Below are 14182 nucleotides of genomic sequence, written 5' to 3'. Positions count from 1 at the left end.
TTCAGATGGCTAAACGACAGGGGAATTAATTCGTATAAATTCGTGGCTATGGCTATTGCAACAAGATATTTTGCTTCTCATCAGTCCAAACAAATTGAAGCCTACTTGTAATCAGAGTTGGGGTATCCCTCCTTGTCGACAGGGTTTGCAGGGCCTCCTCTTTGACCCAGTACACCAGCAACATCGACATCCTCCTTCTTCTGTGCCTTGATCTCTTCTCTAGCCTCCTTTTGCTCCTCCTTCTTGCGATCCAGATCGGAGGCCAAGTCAGGCTGAGCTCCCGTGGCTCCCGGCTTTTGGTCCACAGCGTCTGCGACCTTTCCCTCTCCAGGTGCGGCCATCTGCTGTCCATCAAGCTCTTGGTTCCTGCCCACGGACTCGTGGGTCTCACCCTTGGCCTCTTCGCCAGGGGGAGCACCACGGATACCGCGCGCTACTGAAGTGGGGGTGGCTTCGGATTGGGAGTGTGCTTGCTCGGAGGGGATGCGCTTGTCGCTGTGCTGTGCTTTAGTGGTGGGAGGATGTCAATCAGAGGACACGACGTACATTGGTGCTGAGTCATCTTTTTGGCTTGCTTGGGCCTTCTCTGCGGGCTCTTTTGTGGCTGGGTTGCCGGCAGTAGTGTATGCTGCGTCCAAGTTGGGCTGGGAAGGTCCCTTGGGGTCGAGGCCGGATGACATGATGATCGTATTGGTGATTACTTTTGTGGTATGTTTTGGGTATGTGTTTATGGAAGGACAATTGAGAAGGAGTAGTCTCAGAATATGTCAGGGATCGTGATATAGAAGGTACTTTTCCAGATAAGACACGAACTTGTTGGAGGAGCAGCTGCACGCTGTTTCTGCCGTCCGCATCGTCATGCTTTCCCCACAAAACACCCTCAGCGACGTCATGCCTCATCATGAGCTCGAGATTGTCTACCGCGTACAAAGAGTCCTCTTCATCATCCATTTTTCACTTTGCTTTCCATCTTATCGGCATTCTACACAATCCCATAATCTTCTAAGCCAAACACACCTTCACAATGGCATCTCGCAAGGAAATCATCAACAAGATCTACAAGATCATCCCTCCCATGCTCGAGAGCTTCCACAAGGGTAATTTGAGCCTCTTCGAAAACTCTATACAGGAGCCTCAAACTGACTTTTTCGTGTAACAGGACAGCTCGGACGTGTGGCCGTTATTGGCGGTAGTGAGGATTACACTGGTGCCCCTTACTTCTCCGGTATGGCTTCTGCAAAGCTCGGTGCCGACATGTCCCACGTCATTTGCGAGCCTGGCGCCGGCCAGGTCATCAAGACATACTCCCCCAATCTGATGGTTCACCCCTACATGCGCCAGAGCAAGAACATGAAGGAGGGCGAGAACATTGACAACATCTCCAAGACCGTCACCGATATGCTGTCTCGTCTTCACGTCGTTGTCATCGGTCCCGGTCTTGGTCGCGATGAGGCTATGCAAGAGACTTGTGCCCGTGTCATCCAGGAGGCTCGCAAGCAGGGTATTCCTTTCATCGTCGACGCCGACGGTCTCTTCATCATCCAGAACAGACCCGAGTTGGTCCAGGGCTGCACCGAGTGTATCCTCACACCCAACATCGTCGAGTTTGGTCGTTTGGCAAAGGCACAGGGCATCGACGCCGACGGTGACCCTTCAAAGCTGTGCGAGGAGCTGGCCAAGAAGTTCGGTGGTCCTACCATCATCCAGAAGGGTGCTAAGGACTACATCTCCAACGGCAAGCACACCTTCGTCAACGACAATGAGGGTGGTCTTAAGCGCTCAGGAGGTCAGGGCGATACCCTTACCGGCTCTCTCGCTACTCTTCTCGCTTACAGAAAGGCCTACCACGACAGAATCTGGGACCACGAGAACGATCTTTCCGAGTCAGAGACCCTTGCTCTCGTCGCTTTCGGTGGCAGTGCCATCACCAGAGAGTGCTCGCGTCTCGCATATAAGGAGAAGGGTCGTTCGCTGCAGGCCGCTGACTTGACCGAGCACGTCCACACTGCTTTCCTCAACACCATTGGCGAGAAGACTAAGATCTAAACGTCTCGCCTCTAATGACTTTGACGGCTTTTTTTTTTTGAACAAAAAGAACTTTACCCTTTATTGTAATATAGCGTTTGCAAACAGTTAGCATCATGAAGAGAAATGACCATGACCTTTTCTTATGAGAATTACACTCTTGATCTTGTCCTGACTCGTTCATGTCTATCGCTCTCTCCAGTGGGAGTATATCGAGATACTGTAAAAAAGCACAGTACCTTTCACTTCAACAGGATTGTCGTGCTGTAGCTGCGGTGGATTACTGAGATCGTACCGGGCAACGATCACTGTCGTTGGTTATAATATTACCAACCTTGGAGCATGCTGTGCGATGGATCGATTCCGAATCCATGCCCAACAGTAAGACCACCACAACCATGGCCACTGCAGTATTCTTCCACTCACGAGCTTGTAAGGAGCTTTCCGACCTTTGTGAGCTATTTATAAGTATGCCAGATGTGTGTTTCCGAGGTCGTGGCTAGACATGAGAAGGCTTGAGTTTGGGGTCAGGGTTACCCAGGTTGCGAGGCGACATGATCGTGCGAGCACCTAACAGCTCATCGAAGCACCACCAGCGTTTTGCTCCGCGTCTGAGGTGTGACCTTTGGTACTCGTTCTGTTTGAAACAATAACAGCTGTTATATCACCGCCTTTGATCTTCGGAGACGGTCCGAACGGCCTATTTCACGCTCTGGGATGCGACCACGTCGTGCTTTGACCTGATTAGGATGTAGAGGCTCAAATCGCGACGCTCGACGTTAGAAAACGACATACCAGATGCGTCACTCTGCAGACGGACTTGCCAACAGTAGGAAATAAGGCCAAGAGGTTCAATTCGGAGCCGCAGATCGTGGAGAAAGGTCCTTAAACACGTTGATCCAAAAGAAGAGTGGAACCGTAGGTACGGTCCGTCAACTCACCATCGAACATATTAAGACGTTTTCGGGCCCTGGACCTTGGAGCTTGAGCTCGAAAGCAACAATGATCAGCAGTAACCTACTGGGCTTGGGGGCAGTAACTTAGGAGGAGACAACGCGCTGCATCATCCTAGTTTGATGACGCCTCAGCTGTTCGCATGCTGTAATCGACGATCAGCTGCCCGGCGTCTGGGATAAAAGGTGACCCATGTAAGCGGTCTCGCTCGGGTATCAGCACAACAAAGTCACCTTTCCCACTACACATCAATCCACATCAGCACAGCTGAAAGCGTTGTCAAAATTGCTAAGAACAAGAATAAAAAGAAGAACCAAACCATGGCAGACAATGTGTAAGTGAAACCGGCATCCACAGCGCTGCAGAGCACGTCGCTGACAGCAGAGTCACAGTACCCAAGACGCACCCGACGTCGCAAAGAACACATTGGGAGGCCGCAACCTTCCCAAAAATCCTGGCACGGAATTGAGCAAGCGCGACCCTGAAGACAAGAAGACCACCACCGAAACCAAGGATGGCGAAGAGAAGCAGAGCTTGAGAATCAACATCAAGCTGGATCTGGATGTAGAAGTTCACCTGACTGCCAGAATCAAGGGAGATATCACTATCGGGTTACTGTAGAATATGATATAGAAGAAGCGATTGACAGCAATCTGGAATTGTACATCGCCGGGAAACACCTGTATATATTCATTGAACAATTAATCCGAAGACATCAGACATCTGTACACAGGCCTCCTGTAAAACTAACACTAGTGACTACGTGCGACCATACCGTGCGGCGCGTAGCGTGAACAGAACCAAGTGGCATCGCAAACGCGATCGGGTCTAAGAAAATGACATCACGGAGATTTTTCCCCGGCGACCAAGAACCGTAACTTTGATTGTCAGGTACATAAGCAAACCTCGAGAACCTCCGGTGTGACACTTGTACCTTCCGGATCAAACATAAGCAAATCTTATATAACCCATGGTCTTTGGAATTCTCACAGCTGTGGCAGCTTGCCCAGCCATCATCGGAACAACAGAAGCCGTCAGACAAGGACAGCAACAAAATGCTCGCGAAGAGCATCGAGGCCGAAAATCGAATTTGACAATCAACCTGCCAAAGAGGAACGCGTACAGCAAGCAATTTGATGGTGCGATGGTTGTGTTGAAAGACAACAAGCTGTACATCGACACGGAGCACAGCAGACTCGGTGCGAATCTCGCCCACCCATTTTCTGGTTATTATCTACCGGTCCCCTGGATAGGAGAGAAGTGGAAGAAACAAGGCTTCAAAAATGGCGAAGGGATGGTCACTACTATCAGCGACGATCCGCCATTTCTGAACTGGGTGTACCTAGATCGGAATACGCATGAGGTCAAATACGGCATACGTGTCGAAGCGGAGCCGCATCATGTCGGACCTTGGGACTGCACTCCCATCGACCGAAGACTCACATTTGAAGGCTGGGAAGGCTTCATCATCGTCCAGGAAGACGAAGACAGCGATTTATGGGCGTTGTACTTCGACCGTGATGATGACGGTTTGCGGAGCGAAGGAAGAGTAGGCACCCGAGACAAACGAATGCTAGAAGTTGAAGTTTCGAGGAAGGAGATGCGGAGAACAAAATTGACTTCGGACGAGGAGAGAATTGACCGCATACGAGACCAAATGGAGAAAGAGAAGGAACAAGCACAGGCAGAGCTTGAGGTCACTCCAATTGCACCTGCCGAGGAAAAGTCATCATCACAAGGCACAAACGCACACTCAGCAACTGATATCGAGATTGAGATTGAGAGAAAGCCAGAGACCGAGACTGAGAAGAACCCAGGAACGACTTCAGAACACGACGATGACACTCTTAGGAAATCCGTTGACCAAGGCCTTTCAAAATCGCTGGATTCGTTCCACATAAGCAACAATATAACCTCGGATGTCAACGACGCGAAAGAGGAACAAGATGCGGAAGCCGGAGCAGAGCTAGCGACACATCACGCCAATGACTCGAGAGAGTCTTTCTATCAACAGTCATCACACTCGGCGAGCTCGTTCCACACCGCTAGCTTCGAGATGTCATCTGAAAATCAGACATCCACCACAACATGGTGAGCCATGATTCGAACGCAGGCTCCAATATGCCCTTGGTCAGAAGACGCCTCTACAGTAAGGCACAGATGAGGTTCGACCCGGATAGTGTCTGCAGCGTGCTTCTTTCCGGACTGCTCGCTCTGGACTCTCTTCGCATCAGGACAAGACAACCTCGTGCATTCCTGCAGCTAGCCCCACCTAGCTGGTATGCTCGAAACACTTTTCGCGCGCTCGTATCAGCCCATGTGACTTTCGAAGCACGCATTTGCAAGGCGAACTCCGACAATTGCACATTTGCGGCACATACAAGCCATACGATGAGGAAGTCCGTTCTCCAAATTCGCTTGTGACTCTCTGGCATTTTTATACTGGTTGCGGGTGAGGCGTCGTCCGAGCGTATACATCCAAGCTTCGCACCTTCCCGATATGCCTCCAGAGGTATTATACCGTACGTAAAAATGCGATAAGATCTCGAGACCTTTTACTGCTCGTAGACTCTTGCCAGATGGAATAGCCACAAATCTCCACCGTAAGCGGTCACCAAGCTTCATCAGGTGCTCGACCAAATTTATACAAGGCTAACCTTGGCTTCGGTATAAGCTTTTATAGTAGTCTAGACCGCCAATTGCGATAAGAAACATTTACCATCCATACATCTACAACCTTGTTAGCCTCGAAGAATCGATTCTAACTCTGCTTCCTACCACATACACCATTGCAACCACTAAACAATTCTTGAACACAACAAACATGAACACCACATACATGAACACCACCTCAAAATGCCCCGACTTCCTTGAAGCACCGCCCAACGTCACATTTCCCACCTGTGCTCTGGGCTCCTGTGCCAATAACTCAGCCGTCATGGCAAGATGCTGTACCGACACTCCTATCATTCCTTACTACTACGACTCTGGCTTCCCAGGAGCCAAGAACGAGACTTCTGGCTGGGGGTCATATTGCCAGATGAAAGACAACGTCTCTGCTGCGGTATGGGAGAACTGTGTCAGCTTCAATGGTGCAAACGGTGGTATGTGCGGCCCTTTCGATGTGAAGACTAGTGCAGGAAGGGTATCGAGTGAGGTCGGGGGGTTGATGGGGCTGATGGGACTTGTTATGTTGATGCGGGTCATGCTGTGAGGAGGTTGAGGGGAATGCCCATATGGAAACGCTGACGACTCACGGATCATGAGAATGAATTCTCGTTCCAAAGAAAGCAAGTATCTTTGATCTACAATTTAGAAAAGTGCTAACTCCTTGCCACAGTCTCAGTTTGGCCAACCAGGTACCACCACATCAAGTGGCTGAATACCGGGTGTAATGATTGATGCGTGACTCAACAAAGCCACCATACTTGTCACAGTCTTCGGACTGCTATGACGCTTGTTTTCTGAGGCACATGAATGTGTACGCCTCCCAAGCACCTGGTACAGAGTCGCTGAGGCCACTTCTGAAGAGATCTATATATATGTACACCACTTCGCTTCCCATCTTTCTCAATTCGTAATCATCGACTTTCTCAGTATGCCTTCGTCGCTTCTACTTCGCAAGAGCTTCGACAGAAGTGGATTTTCCCTCGGTAATGCCCCTCAGGTAACTCTATCAATATCTTCTGTGCAAAAAGGCTGACCTCAACCAGCTATTCGATGGCTGAGCGAGGAAATCGCAAACTCACCCGTCCTTGCACCATTTCGACCATTGGAGCTGGTTGCTTGCGGTGGGTTCGTCGCAGTGACGTGCCTCCGTAACAGATCAGAATCCCACGATCTCGACTACTTTCTCAACAAACGCACCTTTGGTCGACAGTACGATGCTGTCAAAACAGAAATGAAACGTCTCATCAGAAAGATTGCTGACAATCTGCATTTCGTGCCTGACTGGGCCAACGATGAAATCACCACCTTTCTGTCTCTTCTCAACAATCCGGAAGCCCTATTCATTGAATCTAAACAGCAGGGGGATGTTCTTCATAGCGACAACAACCTGGTTATATACGCAGCAAAGTGGGAATGGGTACTTGCGCGCAAGTTGAAACGATTGCAGAGAATAAACCGAGCTCAGAGTCCCGATGACTGGCTGGATTGCATCTCGATCGCCACTCTCCTCTACATCAAGAACGGCCGTTCCAAGCTGAGCCCTCGTATCCTACAAAGGTACGATGACACTAACAGAGAGTTATCTGTACTGCCAGAGACGGTGAAAGAGCTGACAAGACGTGCACGGGAATCTACTAATGTGAGCCTCTTCCCTTATTCTGTCTGGTTCTACACCCACCACGCTTTTCGTTATCAGTGGGAAACAGGAGAAAGTATTGCACATGATCTGTGGCCACAAAGAAGAGGTCAGATCCAAGTTTATGATGTCGCCCGCTCGAAGTGGAGATATTATGACTGCGAGAAACAGAAATGGGTATGATCCATAGATTAATCACAGGCAACAAAAGTGTTGTAATGGATGGATGTTGGACAGACTGAGCAGGGGGCGAATGTGCTCCCAGACTAGCTCAGTGACACTGTTTTTATGGCGAAGAACGAGCATAGAATGAAATGTCAACACGTACACATCCACGTTTCCGTGAAGGCCAAAGAGGTCAAACGTGTACAATGATATCGCTTGTTGACACAAACTGTACGTGAGAGGCACCGCGTCGGGTGAAACTTCTCCCGCGGTTTGCTGCTAGGATTTTCGGTAGCATTGACTTACCGATGTAAAAGAGCAAGCAGCTAGCTCAACCGGCGATCTCTGGAAAATAATTGAACTCCAGGAATGGAGATAGGAATCGAGCGAGGGAAAGACCCGTCAGAGGACAACCGTGGTTCGGCCCAGCGAATGATCTGTGTTCACAAGCAAAAAGCATGTTGATTCTCAGTGCTTGCGCTGGAAAGAAAAGACAGGCAAGCAAAAGAACATGCAAAACATACAGCAGCAGGGATTCCCACGTGGTCACCCACCGTAGTACTAATCTGCCGTTCAACTGCTTATGTATGGCAGAGCGGACGGGATGCCCAGTTTTCAGCTGACTGTGGCCGTATGTGCTTGAAACGCAATTTAGTTACAATATATTCATTTCATGATTTCTGTACAGTCCGAGCTTTACATCTTGCGCTTTATGAGTTGTCCGACCGCACCGGTCTCAAATTTGCTGTTTTCTATCGTGTCTCTCGGGGGAAGTTGTTGTTTGGCACCGAGAATATTGTCGGGACTCGGGACAAAGTGACTCTGCTTCGATGGTCGCGACGGGGTCCCGACGGGGCAGGGTCGACTGAGGGGTAGCTCGAGTTAGAGGGGCACACATGTTTACCGTGCAGATGTTTACCCAGCAGCCTGAGAATGTGAACGAGCACAGCAGGAGGGGCTCCGTTATCTTGCAACTTCTGGAGTATTGCATCATGTCCTACTTATATCACTCGGGACTCCGAGAACTTGACAAACATCGCCTCTCGATCCTTCCACAAGCAGTACATCATGTTCGCCAAACAGGATAACCGCCTTATCTTCAGCTACGATGCCGACAAACTCTGGATCGAGCCTTGGGGCAAGAATGCTCTTCGCATTCGCGCGACTCAGCTGAATCAGATGCCTCCGGAGAATTGGGCCCTCGATGAAGTATCAGGCTCTAGCGCTGCGGTCGAGATCGGCGAGAAGTCAAGCTCCTTGACCAACGGCGAAATCAAAGCCGTGGTCACCGCAAAGGGCAAATTGACAGTATACGGTCACGGCGGCAAGATCATCCTCGACGAAGCTGTTCGCAACCGTCGTGACGTCCTGGACCCCAAGTGCAGCGCCATCGACAGAGAAGCCCGAGAATTCCAGGCTATTCCATCCACCAACGATTACCATATTGTCTGGCGGTTAGAGTCGCTCGACAAGGATGAGAAGATTTACGGCATGGGACAATACCAGCAACCCTACCTCGACCTCAAAGGTCTCGATCTCGAGCTTGCCCACCGAAACTCGCAAGCCAGTGTTCCCTTCGCTGTGTCTTCGCTCGGATATGGACTGCTGTGGAACAACCCCGGAATTGGAAGAGCTGTCTTTGGCAAGAACATCATGTCTTTCGAAGCTTTGAGCTCCACCGTTCTTGACTGTTGGCTGGTTGCAGGTGAGACACCTGCAGAGATTGTTCAGGCTTATGCGGGAGTCACTGGAAAAGTGCCCATGATGCCAGAGGTATGCCGAATGTGAAATACAAGATGATCTTCTACCTCTCATGCTGACTTGCTTTGGCTCTAGTATGGTCTTGGATTCTGGCAGTGTAAGCTCCGTTACCAGACCCAGGAGGAGCTACTTGGGGTTGCAAGAGAATATAAAGCTCGCCAACTGCCAATCGATCTCATCGTCATCGATTTCTTCCATTGGCCCTTACAAGGAGAATGGAAGTTCGACCCGACATATTGGCCCGATCCTGGTTTGTTTGCATCTGTCCTACCAGATGACCAATGCTGACATAGTTTTCCAGATGCTATGGTCCAAGAGTTGAAGGACATGAACATCGAGCTCATGGTCTCAATCTGGCCCACCGTCGACCGAAGATGCGAGAACTACGAAGAGATGGTAGAGAAAGGGCTGTTGATTCGGTGCGATCGTGGTACAAGAATTTCTTTGGACTTCGAGGGCAACACCGTTCACTTCGACGCTACCAACCCCGAGTCAAGAGCATACGTCTGGAACAAGGCCAAGCAAAACTACTTCTCGAAGGGTATCAAGACGTTTTGGCTGGACGAAGCAGAGCCGGAATACTCGATCTACCACTTCGACAACTGGAGATACTGGCAGGGTTCAAACGTCAGCATTGGCAACATCTATCCAAAGGAATACGCCCGTGCATTTTATGAGGGCCAAGAAGCGGAGGGTCAGAAGAACATCGTCAACCTGTTACGGTGCGCATGGGCTGGTAGCCAGAAGTACGGTGCCTTGGTGTGGAGTGGAGATATTGCATCTTCCTGGTACAGTCTGAAGAACCAATTTGCTGCTGGACTCAACATGGGTATGGCAGGCATCAGCTGGTGGACCACAGACATTGGCGGTTTTCATGGCGGGAACCCAGATGATGAAGCCTTCCGAGAGCTGTTCACCAGGTGGTTCCAATATGGTGCATTTTGTCCTGTAATGCGCTTGCATGGTGATCGAGAGCCTCACCAACCTCAACAAGGCACCACCGGTGGTGCGACCTGCTTGTCTGGAGCTCCGAATGAGGTCTGGTCGTATGGCCCAGAAGTCTATGAGATCTGCAAGAAATACATGAAGATCAGAGAGGATATGAGAGACTACACACGCAGCCTCATGAAGGAGGCTCATGAGAATGGCTCCCCAGTCATCCGACCCATCTTCTACGACTTCCCCAAGGATAAGAAGGCCTGGTCGATCGAAGACCAGCACATGTACGGACCCAAGTACCTGGTGTCGCCAATCCTCAACCCTGGTCAGCGAAAGCGTACAGTTTACCTTCCTGCTGGTGCGACCTGGAAAGCTCTTGATGGCGATGGGGTTTTCAATGGTGGTCGCGAGATTGAGGTCGATTGCCCTATGGAGACCATGCCTGTTTTCGTCAAGCAATAGATCATCGCACTCGATTTTTAGTGTAGATAGAATCTGGTGTTAGAGCAGCATACCTTAGATCGAGTTTGTAATTTGCGAAGCTGGGTTGAATGAAATCATGTTTTAGGGTTGGATCTAGTATTTGTGTGGACAGAGTGACCTAGAAAAACGCGTCCACTTGCTTACTCGGCAAAAGACTCAGGTATCGTTACTGCCTCAATCTTCTGAAACAGACGGCTCATGATTTCTCCATGCGCGTCAATAACTGAAGCAGCTTCCATCATTTTTGGTGTTGAAGATGTTGTTGGAAGGTACAAACTCCAACGCAACTTCCTTGGTTTTGCACTAGATTAGCCGCAGGTTTAGCCGCAGCAGTGACGCCTCTGAGCTCGGCCGAATGGTGTCACCTCCACCTGCACCACCCACTAACTTACCATCGCTATATATACAGGCAGTGTTCGTTATGTCCGAGAACGAACCCAACACACCTCGGGATGATGCGCAACGAAAATGTTCGACCTGCCATATCGTCTTTCAAAGAACGACACATCTGCGCCGCCATATGTAAACGAACAGATCATCCTTACACTCTCAACATTGTAACTGACTCGCTAGGTTGACGCATACTCAAGATAAGCGATTTGTGTGCTCGCAGTGCGGCAAAAGTTTTGTTAGAAGGTGTGTGCTCCCCAATTTCAGGTCGAAGTTTTGTTCACTACTCCTCCCATCTTCGGTTTTACGTGTTTTCCAAGTCACCGAATTTGCCTCTGTGTAAGCATTGCACTACTGACTTTGGTCATAGAGACACACTTCATCGCCATCAGATAACACATCGCACTAATTCTATCGGAACTCGATCAGGATCGGCTGATGCTCTCTCCTCTCGAGCATGTAGGACCTGTGCCAATGCCCGTGTGAGATGCACAAGACAGATCCCGTGCGAGAGGTGCCATTCGAGACGAATTCAATGTGTGTACGAGGAGTCGGACCAGAGACCTGAACTAGCGCCAGAAAGACCGACAAGCATGGCGTCTGTCACTACCATTGAAGATGCACCTGGCAATCATCAGGATGTCACCACCATGGATCATGGCACAGTGAACAGTAATCCGCAAGCTTCTGCGCCTGCAGCCGGCACAACTGACCCGTCGTTTTTATTGCCTCAACACTCACAAGCGGTCGGCGAGCAGACCAGCTCTCTACTGGGTCCTGGCTGGGCACCGCAGAACCAGACGCCAAATCCAGCTTACAACTTCCAGGATCAGGGAATGGGCGCGCCTTTTACCGAGCGGGACACGGTCACAGTACCGGCGACAAATTGGCTACCTTATACCAATAGCATGGACTGGGACTTCGATTTCTACATGACGCAGGCTTTGAACAACTTCTCTCCGGCTGTTGGAATGGATCAATCTAGTATCTGGTCTCCCAGCGCAGGTCCCCTAGAAAGAATTACCACCAATCTTGGGACAAGCCCTGGAAACATAAGTAAGTCTTCTATGACCGGAGAGTCCCCAGCGTCTATGTCTGTTACTGCATCAGTGGCTCATGGGACATTCTACGCGGATGGGGAAGTGTCCAGACTGTCAAGACGCCGCAACATAGCCGAGAGTCTGTCAAACCAAGAGCATGTTGGTAGTGTAGGAAGTGGGTATGACTATGATACTACCGAAGCAGCAGTAACTTCCAGAGACGCTCACTCCTCATTCCTAATCCCGACACATACATATGGTCGAATGGTTGAAAAGTTCGGAGAATTGTGTGTCGCTGAGAACCCACTCTTTCCATTCGAGAGGCTTCAGTCAGACCGACTTCCGTCTCACCAAGCGATGGAGATGTGTATTAACTCCTACTTCGAGAACTCAAGTTCGAGTTTCCCAGTGGTCCATAGGTCAACAACGAAGCTGGAAGGCGACAATGACTGGATACTTTGCTTGGCTATGGCAGCTATGGGTGCCGTCGCGTCTTCATCAACTTCGCTGATCTCCAATGCCGAAGCCCTGAGGACCTTTCTGCAACGGACCGTCACTATACAGACCGTATTTTCAAGACGCGGTAAAAACTCACCAGAACTATCTCTTATGCAGGCCTGCATCATCTACGATATTCTGGAGCTCCATCTACAAGATAACGACAACAACGAAGAGGCCTTGGCAGGGACCGAATCGTTCTCAAATATTTGTGCGGACATTAAGAGACATCGCTGGTTGAGCATAGATGAGCCAAATTGGGACGGTACATGGACGGAAGACAGCTGGAGAGCATGGATCCATCGCGAGAGCCAGCGGAGAGTGGCGTACTGTGCTTGGCTGCTCGACACTTGGAACCTTCTGACTTCCGGCAAAATCCTGTCGGCAAACTTCTCTCTGGCGGATGTGCAAACAAATCTGCCTGTTCACGAAGCCTTGTGGGCTGCGGGATCTCTGGGAGCATGGCTAAACCTCAAGGCTGTACACAAAGAGCCGGCAGGGTTGATACCGTTGCTCCGAACACTCTATCAGCAACAGCCGCTCAACCATGATCTTGGAGAGTTCTCACAGACGATTGCCGTCCACGCAGTCTGCCGAAGAACGCGCGAAGTCGGCTTGCGCATCCTAGACCCATTGCGCGGTATCGATGCGGGGCAGCATCCGTCTGGTGAGTCGGTCAGAGACATCTATTGGCTCCCTTCGGATCCCGAATACCAAAAATGGCGCAACAAAACCCTGGACTGCCTGGACTCTCTACACTGGGCAACCCATGCCGTCATCGCTCGTCTGCAAGGCCTTGAACCACCAGTGGTTCTCCATCTGCACATATCACGATTAGTTCTACTGGTTCCATATCAGGATATCTACGATCTCATCTGTGAAGTCGTGTCATCTCACGGCAACGATCCATCTTTTGCCCACGTTGGGAGTTCCCGCATCCGCCGAGAAGACCTCGTGGCCAAGATCTGGTTATGGATATCTAAAGATCACTACAAATCCAGACTAGCTATTGTGCATGCTGGTGCAATGTTCTGGTTCATTCGGCACCACGGAACAGGTAACATATATGAGCCGAGATCTCTCTTTATGTCCAGCATCATATTGTGGGCTTATGGTTCGTTTGTTCCCCTTCTGCAGGCCACGAATGATGAGGATCATCCTGTAGTCCCCCGCACGGAGGCCGATGAGGAATACGATCCTACCATGATACAGATTGATCGACCGTGCGACGACGAACTTATCCAGATATTCATCCGCCGAGGCAATGCTATGCAACCGCATATGCTGGGTGTAGGCAATATCTGTCAGCCCGGTGGAGCACTTGGCGTACTGAAGATTGGTGCGAAGCTAATCAAGAATCGATGCTCAGCATGGCCAATATCAAAGACCTATGAGAATCTTTTGCTCCACTGCGCTCAGGTATCGGCAAGAGGTTCATGAAGTCCCGTTGAAAATAGGAGATAGGCAAAATGAACTCTCAATTCTATGGCACGATTGCACAATGAAGCGTGCCGTTCTCCCTGGCAACGTGTGGACACGGGGTTCTCAAGATACTGTGATAATTCTCCAAAGACATACTAGATCATGACGAGGTACGATACTGTTAATCTTAGAGCGAGCG

The 14182-nt window shown here is 50.1% G+C and overlaps 7 protein-coding genes across 7 annotated transcripts; 6 read left to right on the top strand and 1 right to left on the bottom strand.

Annotated features, from left to right (window-relative positions):
* Positions 1–101: 101 nt before the first annotated feature.
* On the bottom strand, positions 102–680 carry M438DRAFT_374093 (uncharacterized protein; the record flags this gene model as incomplete). Its single annotated transcript, XM_029908477.1, has 2 exons — positions 102–495; positions 547–680. 2 exons carry the CDS (start codon positions 678–680, stop codon positions 102–104), a joined length of 528 nt encoding a protein of 175 aa, XP_029761002.1.
* Positions 681–944: 264 nt separating this feature from the next.
* Positions 945–2110, top strand: M438DRAFT_295677 (H-hydrate dehydratase). The gene is made up of 2 exons (XM_029901884.1): positions 945–1097; positions 1160–2110. Exons 1-2 carry the CDS (start codon positions 1025–1027, stop codon positions 2044–2046), a joined length of 960 nt encoding a protein of 319 aa, XP_029761001.1. The 5' UTR covers positions 945–1024; the 3' UTR covers positions 2047–2110.
* Positions 2111–2860: 750 nt separating this feature from the next.
* Positions 2861–3715, top strand: M438DRAFT_317669 (uncharacterized protein). Its single transcript, XM_029902752.1, has 2 exons — positions 2861–3313; positions 3372–3715. The coding sequence occupies exons 1-2, from the start codon at positions 3300–3302 to the stop codon at positions 3598–3600; spliced, it is 243 nt and encodes an 80-aa protein (XP_029761000.1). The 5' UTR covers positions 2861–3299; the 3' UTR covers positions 3601–3715.
* Positions 3716–3949: 234 nt separating this feature from the next.
* M438DRAFT_260862 (uncharacterized protein) lies at positions 3950–4663 on the top strand (the record flags this gene model as incomplete). The annotated part of the gene is made up of 1 exon (XM_029899776.1): positions 3950–4663. A coding segment is annotated over one exon (714 nt), but the record flags the coding sequence as incomplete, so codon positions are not given.
* Positions 4664–5803: 1140 nt separating this feature from the next.
* Positions 5804–7468, top strand: M438DRAFT_334665 (uncharacterized protein; the record flags this gene model as incomplete). Its single annotated transcript, XM_029903734.1, has 2 exons — positions 5804–6083; positions 6693–7468. 2 exons carry the CDS (start codon positions 5804–5806, stop codon positions 7466–7468), a joined length of 1056 nt encoding a protein of 351 aa, XP_029760998.1.
* Positions 7469–8204: 736 nt separating this feature from the next.
* On the top strand, positions 8205–10842 carry M438DRAFT_396691 (uncharacterized protein). Its single transcript, XM_029909270.1, has 3 exons — positions 8205–9223; positions 9287–9461; positions 9513–10842. The coding sequence occupies exons 1-3, from the start codon at positions 8519–8521 to the stop codon at positions 10610–10612; spliced, it is 1980 nt and encodes a 659-aa protein (XP_029760997.1). The 5' UTR covers positions 8205–8518; the 3' UTR covers positions 10613–10842.
* A 212-nt stretch (positions 10843–11054) lies between these two features.
* On the top strand, positions 11055–14001 carry M438DRAFT_272936 (uncharacterized protein; the record flags this gene model as incomplete). The annotated part of the gene is made up of 3 exons (XM_029900589.1): positions 11055–11155; positions 11207–11269; positions 11394–14001. The coding sequence occupies 3 exons, from the start codon at positions 11055–11057 to the stop codon at positions 13999–14001; spliced, it is 2772 nt and encodes a 923-aa protein (XP_029760996.1).
* Positions 14002–14182: the final 181 nt, after the last annotated feature.

The sequence above is a fragment of the Aureobasidium pullulans genome (assembly GCF_000721785.1).
Source record: "Aureobasidium pullulans EXF-150 unplaced genomic scaffold scaffold_8, whole genome shotgun sequence".
In the NCBI taxonomy this organism is placed as follows: domain Eukaryota; kingdom Fungi; phylum Ascomycota; class Dothideomycetes; order Dothideales; family Saccotheciaceae; genus Aureobasidium; species Aureobasidium pullulans.
The sequence above is the reverse complement of the archived record's forward strand: the minus strand, read 5'-3'. Positions and strand labels throughout refer to the sequence as shown.